The 14,749-nt window shown below is 32.7% G+C and overlaps 1 protein-coding gene across 1 annotated transcript in view; it reads right to left on the reverse strand.

The window, feature by feature from the left end:
* Positions 1 to 13,645, reverse strand: part of LOC110023392 (T-complex protein 1 subunit zeta 1) — a 38,066-nt gene extending 24,421 nt beyond the window's left edge. Inside the window, exons 1-7 of the mRNA XM_020722795.1 lie at positions 13,319 to 13,645; positions 13,169 to 13,232; positions 12,937 to 13,072; positions 11,719 to 11,870; positions 11,579 to 11,626; positions 5,242 to 5,334; positions 1,905 to 2,011 (exon numbers count right to left, since the gene is read on the reverse strand). Coding sequence (XP_020578454.1) covers positions 1,905 to 2,011; positions 5,242 to 5,334; positions 11,579 to 11,626; positions 11,719 to 11,870; positions 12,937 to 13,072; positions 13,169 to 13,232; positions 13,319 to 13,452 — 734 coding nt within the window. The 5' untranslated portion in view covers positions 13,453 to 13,645. The remainder of the gene's footprint in view (positions 1 to 1,904; positions 2,012 to 5,241; positions 5,335 to 11,578; positions 11,627 to 11,718; positions 11,871 to 12,936; positions 13,073 to 13,168; positions 13,233 to 13,318) is intronic.
* Positions 13,646 to 14,749: the final 1,104 nt, after the last annotated feature.

Here is a 14,749-nt window from a genome sequence, read left to right on the forward strand (position 1 = left end):
ATAAATTTATATATATATATATATATATATATATATATTAAATCACATGCGATTCATTCACGCGCGGTGTCGTAACAAAATGTGTGTCCTTCCTAGGCAAAATCGACATTCCGGACGCGCTGGTGCAGTCCGTTTTGTCGTCAGATGTCGTTTTGATGAATTCATCGATTTGCGTGTCAATTTTCTCGTGTCAAAAATATGGCAATATGGGTGTGTTTTCCTACCAAAATTAGTATCTCAGACGCGTTGGCGCAGTCCATTTTGTCGTCGGAGGTCATCCGGAGAAGTTCGCATTTTCACCCGTCCTTTAGGCTTAATTGAAGTCCGATTTCGTGCAATTTCGTGAATTTTGTGTATTTGATGTGTGTATGTGACGAAAAAGTCATGACGAATGTTTTCCTAAGGCTTGGAGTCCTATTGGGAGCTTTTTCCCCGAGTCTTCGCAAAATAACTCATAACCACTCGTCTATAAGACGATGGTCTTGTGCCATAAATGCACGACATCAAAGAAAAATAGGAAGTGGTTAGAATTTCTAAAAGGGTGAGTCTCAATTCTAGTTTTCTAGGACGGTCAATAGGAACTCCTAGAGCTAGATCCTAGGCTCCTAAGGAGAGAAGAGAAGACCTCACAAAAATGAGGTCAACAAGTTGCCAATTTTTTTAGCTCCACACAAGCTCAATTTTACCGATCTTCTTGGAAAAAAGTTGTTCGCCAACCACTACATCCAAGAATACCAAAATTTATGAAACTTGGTTGCTCGCTCTTTTGATCAATGACCTTAATACCACAAGAAAGATGAAGAATATCTCTATAATCTGGTGCCCTGGCCCCTAAGCTAAGCAGATGAATGCAAGAGCAATAGTGCATAGGAATCCAGGATAGAAATTATAAATAACTCAAGAAAAGAAGTTAAAAGAGTCCATTTTAAAAATTAGCACTTTTTTCATTGAGTAAACAAGATTAAAATAAATTAAAAAAGGAAACTTTTTTTTAAATGTAACCAATAGGCATGGTCGATGTTGTATCAATTTACACATTGCAAGAAGGAAATGCATCAGAAGATAAATCAATAGAAAAACAATCACTTATCTGACATGATTTTGGTGTGTTAAGTAATGGATTGTAGCAAAAGAAACATAAAAGGGAGAGGCATAAGATAATTAAAATTGGTTGACGTATCCCGAGAGAGAAAGGGAGTTGAGGGGATCGTGAGTGATTAATCATAGAAAAAAGCCAATAAAGAAGAAAAGAATATATCCAAGAAAGATCACAGTTAATATCGCTCTTCGATTTGATTTTTTTTTTCTCTCATTTAAATAAAGAACTGCTGCACTGGCAGTGTTGTATGTGTGTGGTGTTATTCCTTTGTCAGTCTACAGATAAATGAGCCAGTTCATGTTTTAAAAATAACGGTCAAATTTGACATGAAATAAAGCATATAACAATCAAATAGGCAAGTCACAATGGCATGTACTCATTTTATATATACTGACCAAAACATGTGTCTGCTGGCGATTCATCATGTAACAAGTACTTTGAGATCTAACATAATGAAAAAACGAACACTTTCAAACTGATTATGTAAATCTAAGCAATTCCATCGCCACCTCCTGATCAGGATTTAGGATAAAAATACTGCGAAAATTATCTTCCCTGATTTATATAGAAGAAAATACAAATGGCAAAAACTAAATATATTTCATCAGAAAACCTTTAATATGGCCAATATAGAACTTAAAAAAAGCAAACACTAATGACAAGGACCTAGTTTTATACAATAAGTAATAAACCTAGGAGGTGATACTCTAAAAAAGTACGAGTAACAAAACAAGCTTCCAATGTTTGCAATTAATATAAAATCTACAGATATAATGCAAACAAATTAACAAATTGAGTTATTTACCTTTTCTCGTACTCCAATGACACATTGCATGTCAAAATATAACAATTTTCTGCCCTCCGCTTCATATCAGGATGTCTAGATCCGTGATCAAGGACAAGACCCTCTACCTAAAAAGGCCAATAACCAAGTAGGTTATAGAACTTAACCAAAGAGAAGATAACTGAACTACAGAATAAATTCAGCTATTCCATGTCATCCAATGATGTGATAATCATACAAGATTTGATTAGGAACAACCGAAAAAGCTTCATGTCAAGAAATTATCAAAAAGAGAACGCATTACTTATTCAAACAGAATGATATAGTATAGCATAGCAGTTGCTATTAGCTAAGGAGAAACCAAAATATGTTCTACAAGGGTCACCAATTTTGAAGCTCACAAAAAAGATGTCTCAGTTATGAAATGCAGAGAAGTAAATTTAAGAGAGAGAAAAACATATAATGTGTTATACTTAAAAGTAAATAATGCCCCAAGAAAAGTGCCTTTGGTATGACAATGCCACGCATTCTTCTTCCATTCAAGTTTCATATTCATGTTATAAGAGGCACACAAAAAAGAACATAAAAAACAAACCAGAGTGGATCAAAATAGTTTGAGCTCATTTCAATCATAAATCAGTTTTTTTTAATCAAGGTTCTTATAGAATGAAATCAAACCAAAATTTGGTTTATAAAATATTGGAGCCATCCGATTGAGAATGGGTGTCTACAAGTTAGACACACTGATTCATATTGCTAAAATTCAAACCCATTTTTGACTGCCTTGCAGACCCTCATGAAAATGGAGCCCTCTCTTTCATGTTTGCGGAGATGGATTGTGCTTTGCAAGTGACTCCTGACTGCATGTGATGATATCCTCTACTAATTATACTAGGGTTACTCTTTCGGAGTCAAAGGTCATCATAGATTCGATGGTTCCCTACTGGCCGTGCTTGTATGGTAATTCCTTAGAGCTCATGAGCCTAAAATGCCACTAAGTTTCCTCAGAACTGATGCCTGTCCTTCAAGTCATCCCAAAAGTCCTAAAGTCAGTAGATATTTCAAGGCAAATAATCTTTTGCGACTTGTGGTCCACTTTTACAGCAACATAATTTTGCCAATGCCCAAAAACAGAAGAGAAATGATAGAAAAATCCTAAGGAGTGAGCTACCAAGGTCTCTAGGATCAAATTATGCTGAAGAGAAGATGGAATAAATATTGTATTCAGATTTCTACTTAACCTTCACTTGTCTTCCGAATCCACAGTCAATTAAATGTTTTGTCATATCAAGAATTTTGAATTCATGTTTTCGTTGTCACCTTGATGCTTATATTCTACAGATTATTATGCTTTTAACTTGGAATTTTATGGAAGAAAAAATAAAGGATTTTATGGGGGGTTCTTTATTCTATTTTACACAGAGATAGCTAAAAGAAAGCATTTTCTTTTTTAATTTATTCAAATTTGACTGAAAAAGAAATAAATGACAGCCAAATATGTAGATGGAAAAACTGAGGATTGTTATAAGCTCGGCTAAATCCAAAAATCTATACCAAGATCCATAAATTATATTTTAGTTAGGTGTAAGATACTGGTAGGGTATTACCAATGAAAAAACTCCACAAACTAATCTAACTATGAGAACTATGACTATTCATTAGGAGATCATTCAAAAGTGGAACACAACAAGCTTGACAAGATTAAAGTGAAAAATAGTTAAGACCTAACAAAAACATCATCCAAAAATGAACTGCCAAGCGTAACATAATTATGATAAAAGGGTGAGAGTGGAGTTAAATTTAAAACTAAATTAGATTTGTGATATGATTTTACCATACCTAAATTATCATTTGCGCTAATTTATTTAAAATAGATATATGCAATATTTATGAATACAATATTTTCTCATTGATGAGAAATCGTTCTTTATTGTACTTTCCAACTAAAACCATACATATGCTTACACTAAAAGATCCTTATCTGCATCTTGAAAGCAATCTTCTTTGATGACACCATTCTTTAATCATCTCTATTATAACCAAATAAAAAAATAAAAAATAAACCTACTACATCAACAATCACTATCAATACTCTATGACGACACACTCCATTGATAACCATCAATATTTTTACATAAAGATCCTGCATGTACTTTCTTTAACATGAATCTCATTGTCTACTCTTTGTATCAGTTTTGCACCACTCTCATTTTTATGAATCAATTGTGTTCCTCTTACAATATTTGCAACCCTTGGGCAAGAAACCTTTGACTATTATTTATGCCTCTTTCCAGGTGGCCCTCTTTTTTATCAATATTCAAGAAGTTGAGAGGGTCAATGTTGCTAGACTAATTGTGCATTGTAAATGGGATAATGGTCGTTTGAAGTGTTGTTTTGGTGAGGAGCTTTTTAAACGCATTACCCAAATCCCCATCAGCACATACTGGGCAGTGACCAACCCGAGCTTCTCTATTCCCATACCGGGCCGATGATCACGGCTCTTGCCTTCGATGCTCCCTTTGATAAGAAGGATACATATAAGTGGCTAAAGGGTGTCAAGATTTATCCAAGGGAACGCATTTTTTGGTGGAGACTCGTCCTAAATGCCGGTTGTTTAATAAGGGATTAACTGGTAATAAATTGTGCCCTTGGAGCTACAATGATGATGAAGACTCTCACATATCTTGGGCAAGTGCTGAATGACTGAAGAGGTTTTAGCAAGCTTCAATTGTGGGACTTTAATGTCCCTGGAAATTAGCAATATGTGAGGGCTAGGAACAATAAAAACCATGGCCTCACTCACCTTTTATGTTTGGTTGTGTATCAATGGAGGGCTAGGAATGCTAAAGTCCATGACCGCCCACACGGTGCTGGCATTATAGTTGCTGCTTCAAATTTGGTGGCTCTCTCTCCTGCCCACATGCTACCTATTCTGAAGCACTCGGGTGCTAAACCAGTTTCACGGTGCTGGCAATATGCTTGGAACATTTTCTCTATTTTAAACTTTAAATTATCTATTAATTGGTTATATGTTCACTATTTAGAACACTTGCGCATAAAAAGGTATAAAAAATTCTTCTAGCACTGACAACTGCTAATAACTATGTGCAAAACGTGCATAAATCTTGTTCATTTATTGCCAGGTGAATAATATTTTTTTGAGTATGTGTTGTATTTATTTGAAAATTATTTTAAGAGATCAGTTAAGCATACAGATACTTTAAACTATACATTTGTTTCAATTGCTCATACAATATAATTATAACATTTTCAGAAATTAAAAGAACAGCACTAAGATAAAAGATTGAAAGGCAAGCTAAATTTAGCAACACAAAAGAAAAGCACTACAGAAACATACCAAACGAGTATCAACATCAAATTTGTGGCGCATGTGCATTATTTCCACCATAAACAGATCAATTGGTTCATCAGGTTTACGGATACAGAGTACCTAGCAACATTACATATTTAAATGACTATAGGATGAAACAATATTTAGCTAAAGCTGATTATCACAAAGTACTTTAAAAAAAAAAAAAACTTTCAATCATATGGTGAGAAATACTAATTGTAGCTAAAGCTGTTAATGCAAATCCTATCCGATGATAAAATTGCTCAATAAATAGTCATGCAATATCATAAAATATAAGAAAATATCACATATACGTAAGGCAATGTTCATGCAGGCCTACATTATCAAGGGTGGATTCACAAACAAACATGAAATAAATGAGCTACTTCCTTACAAACTGTTACTACAATTAATCTTTGGGAAATTAACATACATACCACACAATTCTTTTGTATTTACATATCTACATTCAAAACACTTTGATGTCATAAACATATGCATGAAAATGTGTATTTCACTTTTAAAAAATAATTATTATGTTACTAATTGACATAAAAAAAAATTGAGTGTTATGTATGTAAATATGAAAGTTTAAGTGTTAGACATGTAAATACATATACATTGTGTGGTATGTATGTAAATGCCCCTTATTGTTCAAGCTAACTTATCTTGGGCGAATGACAGATCACTACAAAGCAAGGAACTAATGCATAAAGCATTTCATGACTTGTCAAAGCAATTTTCCAAACCATATTCTGAATTCATCACACCTCATCAAAACCAGTTTTGTACTAGAAAGCCTGAGAAGTATGCAGCGTCTGACTCAAAAATTCTAAATTGAGAAAAGTTCACAACAACAACAGCAAGCCTTTAGCCCACTAAGTGGGGTCGGCTACATGAATCCTTTTTCTCCATTACGTCCTATTGAGTGTCATATTTTCATTTATTAGAGTGTCATATTTTCATTTAATTTTAATAAATTAAGATCATTTTTATACAATATGCCCAAGTCTTTTTAGGGTCAACCCCTACATTTCTTAACATAAGTTGAATTTGAAACGTCTCTCCTAATGGATCATCAGATGGTCAGCGTTTAATGCGACCAAACCATCAAAGACGCTCTCTAATCTTGTCTATCACTAGAACTACACCAACCCTATCACAAATAGATTCATTTCTCATTTTATCTCTAAGTGTCAAGCCACTCATCCACCTAAACATTCTCATCTCAGCAACACAACTTTGTTTTATGCTTTTCTTTTAAAGGGCAACATTCTGCGTCATAGAGCATTGCAGGTCCCACAACCATCTTATATTTTTTTTCTTTAATTCTAAGTGGTACTTTCCCTCACATAATATTTTGATGCATTCCTCCACTTCAACCGACAGAATTCTACTAACAACATCTCAATTTATATCACCATCACTTTGAACAATAAACTCAGGATATCTAAAGTGTTCACACCTTTTAATGATTTTATCACTCATAATTACACCTCCGCCACTAGAGCTACTACTACTAAAATTACATTCTATGTATTCAATTTTAAATCTACAATCTACTCACAATTTTAAATCTACTCAAATGACGGGCTTTATACTCTGATGCAAACCTTTATAATTTAAGTTTTTCTTGAAATTTCTCTCTAATTTTATCTACGAGAAGAGTATCATCGGCGAAAAGCAAACACCAAGGTACATCCTCCTGTAGATGTCCAGTGAGAGCATTCATAACTAAAGTAAAAAAGATATGGCTTAAAGCCGATCCCATATGTAATCCAACTAAAATAGGAAAATACTTGGTCAATACTCCTTCCGTTCAAACACAAGTAACAACACTAATAAACATATCTTTAATGACTTGAATATAATTCATATCAACACATTTCTTCTCTAAAACTCTCCAAAGGACAAACTCTCCAAGGACTTCTCTTGGAACCTTATCATAAGTTTTTTTCTAAATCAACAAGCATCATATGTAGATCCTCCTTACTCTCTTTGTACTTTTCCATTAGACCTATCAATAAATGTATAGTTTCTATAATAGACTTGTCAGGCATAAATCCAAACTGATTATAAGAGATCTTCATAATGCATCTTAACTCATCTTCAATTACCCTCTCCCATCATTTTAAAGTATGACGCGTCAACTTAATTCCTTTATAATTTGCACACTCTTGTGCATCCCCTTTATTCTTAAAAATGATGACCAAAATACTCTTCCTCCATTCTTTAGGAATCTTTTTAGTTTTAAAAACAATATTAAAGAGTTTAATAAGCCAAGAAACTCAAAAATCTTCTAAATATTTTCACATCTCGATCAGGATATCATCAGGTCCTACTGATTTTCCACCCTTGGTTTTCTTTCAAGCCTCTTCCGCTTATTTTTTACTAATGTGACGGTAAAAATAGATCTTTTTATTATTATTAACGATATTAAGATCCCTAAATTCGATCATATTTTCAAAAACTTCATTCAATTTTTTATCAAAATAGTTCACTCACCTATGTTGAATATCTTCTGATAAGAAAAGCACTTTTTAATTTTCATCTTTAATACACTTTATTTGAGTTAAATGTTTACTTTTTTTTATCTTTGTTTAGCGGGTTTATACATATATTTTTTCATTCTCTTTATTATTTAATCTATTATGAAGATCATTAAAAGCTAAATTTTTAGCATCACAAATTGTTCTCTTAGACTCTCTACAAGTTATCTTACATTTTTTTCTCAGTTCTCTAAGTTTTTACATTTAAAGTTTTTTTATAGCACAGCTTCTTATATTTTATCTTCTCTTACACATTATTATTCCAATAACCAAGCATTTCTATTTAAAAAAAAAAATTCCTTGTGATTCTCCAAGTGAATTTTTGTCACTTGTTTAATAGCATTTGTTACTTTATCCCACATAGAATTTGCTTCTTCATGAACACCTCAAATCTTGAAAACTTAAAGTTTACTCATAAAGCTAATTTTATTAGTATATTTTGGGTGCAACCATTTAATTATATGATAATGATTCCTTTTATTTTTAATTTTACAACACGTCTTAAAATCTAGAACTAATAATCGATGTTGACTACTTAGATTCTCACTTGGAATGACCTTACAATCTTTACATTCTCAACAATCACTTCTTCTCATAAGAAAATAATTAATTTGCGTTTTATTAGATTCATTCTTATAAGTAATAATGTGTTCATTCATTTTCATAAATAAAGCATTAGCAATAACAAAATAATATGATAAAGCAAAATCTAATATGACTCTACCTTATTTATTAATCACTCCAAAACCTTAACCACCATGAATATTTCTAAACTCTTCTACCGCTTTATCAACATGTTCATTTATATCCCCTCCAATCAAAACTCTTTCTTCAAGTGATATCATTTGTATTAATTCTTCTAAGTTATTCCAGAATTTTTCTTTAGAAACTATATACAATCTTACTTGAGGAGCATAAGCACTTATAACATTAAAAATCTTAATATCAACAGCAATCTTAAGGTTTATAATTCTATCTTCAATTCTATTATTTTTTTATATAATTATCCTTCAAATTCTTATCTATAATTACATCTACACCATTTCTAGAGCGACTCCTACCTAGAGATCAAAGTTTAAAACATAATCTATCAATTTCCTTGGTCTTCTCTCCAAACCCATTAGTTTCCTGAATACATAAGATATTCATCTTCTTATGAACCATAACATCAACTATTTTCATTAATTTACCTATAAGAGTGCATATATTTCAAGATCATATCTTAATATTAATTTCATGAACTAACTTCTTAACCTGCACCGTCCATAATGTAGAAACTATTTCTTATTTGACATTACACTCGGGCGCCGATGTAGCGGTCCTTACAAATTTTTTACTGTATTAAAATCATACAGCGCGTTGCTTCCAAAGGACGCCCTAGCGTTTGCACAATGATCGAAAGGATTCATTACATGGTTTTTCGAAAAATTTTACGTTGGTTGTCGGCTATCTAACATAACCCTCCACTTTTAACATCCGGGACTTGGGACCCAGCAAAAGCAGTGTTTAAATTGAGAAAAGTTCCATTAGAAAAAAGAATATGAAGAATTATGCTTGAAACCCTCAATTTTCCCCATGTCAAAGTCTCTCCTTATATTTCTACGAAGAAGAAAACAAAACCCTTCACTTTCAACAAAACTCACTAAATGGCTTTCCAAATAAAGGCAGGTAAGCACATGGATTAGACAAGAAATAACTGTCTATTAAATTTCACATAGGTCCTTTCCCGCTATGAAAAGAATGACTTCCACCTTAGCTTTCATTCATTACCCACACCAAACCTCTTTTAGAAGAAGGGACATAAGCATAACAGACAGACAGATGAAAACTACAAAAATGTAAAGATAAGTAACTTCTAAATAAAGTGTGGCATGAGCCTTCATATAGATTAGCTATACATAGCAAAAAACCATGTTCCGCGTTTTCTTAAGACTTGAGAATCTTAGGGCTATTTTTTCAAAAAAAAAAAAATAGAGAGATCAAGAATAAGTTAATTGCATCGTTAAATTTATCCATTAAAAGAAAATTGTTGGCCTTAAATAAACCAATTCACACAAAAAAGTACATGAAAATAAATTGCACCAATCATTGTGAGTAGGATGGGTTCTCACCATTTAAGCCTATATCCTTTCCATTCTCAATCATGCCCCAGGCAAATAAAACGATTAGAGAAGCCAATACTTTAAAAGCTACCCTTTCAAATACCCTTAAACATAGCTATAAATTCCAAAAATAATATGCCAAGGGGCGACTTAGTGAGAAGATACATAAAACAAACTTTATTCCACTTGAAACTGATAATTTCCAGCCCAGCGTGAAAATGAATGTTAGTTGTTGCAGTAAATTTTTACCATAGTAAGGTACATATCATTAGTGCAAGCATTTTAAGCTTAACAGAATTAGGTTAAGTGACTTAGTTCTAATTCTCAAAATCATGAGTGACCTAGGATACAAGATTTCGTTAGGCCCATGGTTTCTTAATGTGGATCTGCAATGAGATTCACAACAAGATAACCGAATTCTTACTTCGCAAACACTTAATTATAGAGTTTTTCATTTCTTTAGATGAAAAGAAAATATAAACAAACACAATAAAAGGTAATTGATCAGCATTCATAAAAATTCAAAATCATGATCACCGTATGTTAGATTGAGAATCCATGGGACAATCCCGAACTATATTGTATCCAATTTGTAAAAAATTAAATTATGCATGCACACTGATAGCTATAAATTAGATTAGAGAAAATAAAAAAAGTAAATTGATTCCCAAATAGTAAGACCATGCCTAGCGCTGGTGTAAGGAAATTACATGCTCCAAAAAATCTTCAATCTCCGCTAGCACTTGAAGAGAACTAAAAGGAACTGCGCTCAACCAAGAAATTTACTCAAAGTTAAAGTGAAATATTTGTACATGTTTCAATCCCCGTTTATATAATCACAAAATCCCTCAAATTAATCGTTTAAAAAATCACAAAATAACAGTCAACGGTTCATCATCCCAAAAATCCCATAATAAGCTCTACGTTTTGAGCCATTCATTGGATCAGATAGCCCAGATGACTCATAAATCAACTAATAAAACTCAAATCAAAATCTACCACGAGCAGAAATTCATAGCATATTTCAAGTGACAGATAATAAATCAGCTGACAGTAAAAACAGTCACAACCAGAAGCATTATATCAATCCACATCCAACTATGATGCTTAAAACAACCACAAATAATACTTTCCTACCTCAAGAACCGCCAAAAAGAACACTAAAAGCAGGGAGCGTCCAAACTTTAATAATCACAATACTCTAGACAACCATAAGGACAGCAATTTCAATAGGAAAATCAAACAAATACACCACACACAATTGAGAACATCAAAATCCTACAATAAATAAATAAATACACCGAAAAAAAAAAAAACAAAAGAAGAAACAAAAGAAGAATTTTCTTGCAATGAATTTTCTTGCAATTCATTTGTCTTAACTTATACATCTTGTGCTTCTGATTGATATAGACTACAAGATTTACATCGACATATTTAGATGGTTTTAAATCAAATGTTAGTCTATCCAAGCCTAATGAAAAACATGAGAACATTTAATACAAAATATTCTTTTTAGTCAACTAACATTAACACGTTGCAGATTAAATTCCGAGAATAGAATGCTTGCTTCTAGTCAAATAAAAATAGAAATAAATATCAAAAGTTATCAAATTGTGTAGTCCAATCAAACGTAAATAAAAAACAACAATGCATATAAGTTGACAATATCCAAGTAACAAACAAAAAGCTTACCGCATTAACAATAATGTCAGTTAATTGATCTGCCAATGCTTCATATAGCTACAAAAATATAAAGAAAGGTATGATTGATCATTAGAAAAGGGAACAAACATATATGATAGAGGGAAAGAAATCACATAACTAGTTATAACCTTAGTCCTAAGAGTTGTCCTTGCAACCATTTTCAATATCTCTTTATCAGGTGTCTCGCCCATAACAACAGGTGTCTTGAATTTCTCCAAAAACTCAAGAGTTGCTCTTTTAGCTATCTCAAAGCCATCAACTAATACTCTTGGATGCATCCCTACATCAAATATTATTCAATAGTAATTTTAAATATATATTAATGTATGTATATGCACATGAGTGTATCTATTTATACGCATGAAGTCAAACTTCACTAACATAGAGGTGAACATATTCAAATATGTCAAATAAAAAATAAAATGAGTTCAGTTAGAGAAGGCATACAATAAAAATTTACATTAATATAACTCCAAAATAATATCACCATGTCTGACTGTTTGAATGGAGAATCAGGTTTAAACAAGGATTACAGTGAAAAATACGATGCAGATAAAATATGCTGGCGAGGCTCTAAACTCATAAAATTAACATTTGAAATGATCATAAAAGAGATAAGCAATAACAAAATTATTTTGATGGCAGTGGAGATCTTAAGTAATTAAAGGGACTAGAATTCAATTATCATTTTAATCGTGTTGCTTAAAAAGACAAGATTTGTCACTTGGCGAAGTGCTACATGACTTAAGTTGAGGAAATCCTTTGCATTATGACATATAAGTTAATAGACATCTATTTTTTGCAAATCATTTGCGTACTTCCAAAATGTTCATCACCTCTTACCTCGGCTAAAGCATCATCTCCCTTGGTCACTATTAAATACCCAGCTAGTGGCATGAATAGGCTGTGATGCCTGCAACTACAAGGGCAAGGGCAGGAAAAAATTTGACTGATAGACTTGATTCAGTTCACCACTCATCAAGTGGAGAATGCAATGAAAATTTTCATGCAAAATGAAGTTCACTTACCGCAGACTTGGTAGGTATCATAAGCGCACGTAGATTTCATTTGGTTCTATTATCTTTCTGCTAAATTTTCAAATTTAAACTGCTAATTATTATATGACATCACCTTGCTTGTGAATGAATGAGAATATTATATAGCATATATGTTACCTAGTACTTCTATGTGAAGATGATGGAATTTCATACAAAAACGATAAAAATGATAATAGTTTTAGCAGTCCTTGAAAACGCTAATAGCTAATATTATCTCCAAATAGAAATCAAACTTCAAATTAAAGATAAATCAGAGTAAAATTATGAATTTGAAGCTGGTACACAGACCTTCGTCAATATATCGCTCTGACTGCTTCATCAACTCGCCAATGAAGAGCACGGTGGAAGTAGTGCCGTCCCCACTTGTGTCATCCTGAGCAACGGCTGTCCTCGCTATCATGATCGCCGTTGGATTCTGGATTTGCTGCAGATCACACAAAATTCATATTTAATCGCAAAGGAAGGTCTCGCTAACCGCCAAAACCTAACCATTTCAAAAACACCGCTGGATATCAGCTACCATTTCTTTCAAAAGGGTATTCCCATCCTTGGTTAGCTTGATGTCCCCTGCCCCTCCGACGAGCCTGGACACAAAAAAAGCAACAGATAAGCCTATATGAGGACGATACTGATGGTGAAAGCATAAAAGCAGAAAAAACGGTGGACTCACATCTTGATGGTGCCCTTGGGGCCAAGGTTGGTTTTTAGGACGTCCTGCAGACCCTTGGCGGCGTTGATGTTCATGTGAAGCGCTGCCGACTTGTTGAGGACCTCGGCATTAGGGTTGAGGACGCGAAGCGACATCTTCGAGCCGCTGCTGACGAAGAGAAATGAGAGTGGTAGGGTTTCAAATAAACTATCAGAGTGGCCTCAGCAATCAAAAGAAGAGCGAGAGATGCAGACGAAGATGCCTCTGGAGCCTTCGGTGGTAATTGGTAAGCGCCAAGAGGGGAGCTTTTAATGGTGCGGGGAAATGGGGTTGGTCCTGCTCTGGTGGGATATGTTTGATTTGGGCTCAGTCCGGGCTCAGCTACTAGCTTAAATAATTTTCTATCAGTTAACTATTTTATTTTTTACATGTTGATATATTGATATTTTGTTGCATAAATATATATTTTTGTTCTTGCTCCTAAATTAATGGCCATTGAATTATATATTTATGTCATAGTTGCCACCACCATCAACAAAATGATATATCCTAAAAAAACGCATGGCATGATTAAATGAATTAAACTTTATTGTATTATTAAAATGAATATTGTATTCAAATAATAATAGATAAGTGAGGAAGTATCCACTTTATTCGATAATTAGTAGTCTGTATATACAGCTGAAAGAAAATCATAAAACTAACTGAATCAAAAATAAAACTATGAGAAAAAACAAATATCACGACCCAAAAAGAAAAAATATGATGCATAGCAAACACTGAAAAAATTCAAAAACACTAGTAATTCTAAAACTAAAAACTCTCCTTTTAGAAGCTGAATATAACATGTCATGTAAAAATATCAACGAGTGAGTTATACATGTAAAATCAATAAATAACAGTTATTTATTAAATCATAAAACAGTATGAAAAATTGGACATGCAATATGAACAGTAAAAAGAGAATTATACATATATAACATCGTGAAATCACATGATTATTGAAATAAGAATATGTTCAATTATGAATATGCAATTCCTTATAATCCAATAAAATCTTGCCGTTGGATAACTTAAGGTATGCTTAAGTATAATTTCAATTATATTTACATGGTTATTTTTAATAGATATCCTAAATCAAATAAGATCAATATCAACCCAAATAAACCAGACGATTTACCGCATAATCTTTATTTTATGTGCCCGTTGACTCGACTAATCAATATACAAACGGGTTCCGCCAGCCTACACACCATTACACAAGTAATCAAAATTTTTCATATATATAACATGTAAAAAATATGTTATTTCACATAGATTTGTGATGTTACATCAATTTAAATGCAATTTTATAAAGAACAAATATCATAAAAAAAATATTATAAGTGTGGTAGCAATCAAATATGCATGAAGTTTACAATAATAGAATAATACAGCTAATTACTTGATTAT

Source organism: Phalaenopsis equestris, unplaced genomic scaffold (assembly GCF_001263595.1).
Source record: "Phalaenopsis equestris unplaced genomic scaffold, ASM126359v1 Scaffold000224, whole genome shotgun sequence".
Classification (NCBI taxonomy): Eukaryota; Viridiplantae; Streptophyta; class Magnoliopsida; order Asparagales; family Orchidaceae; genus Phalaenopsis; species Phalaenopsis equestris.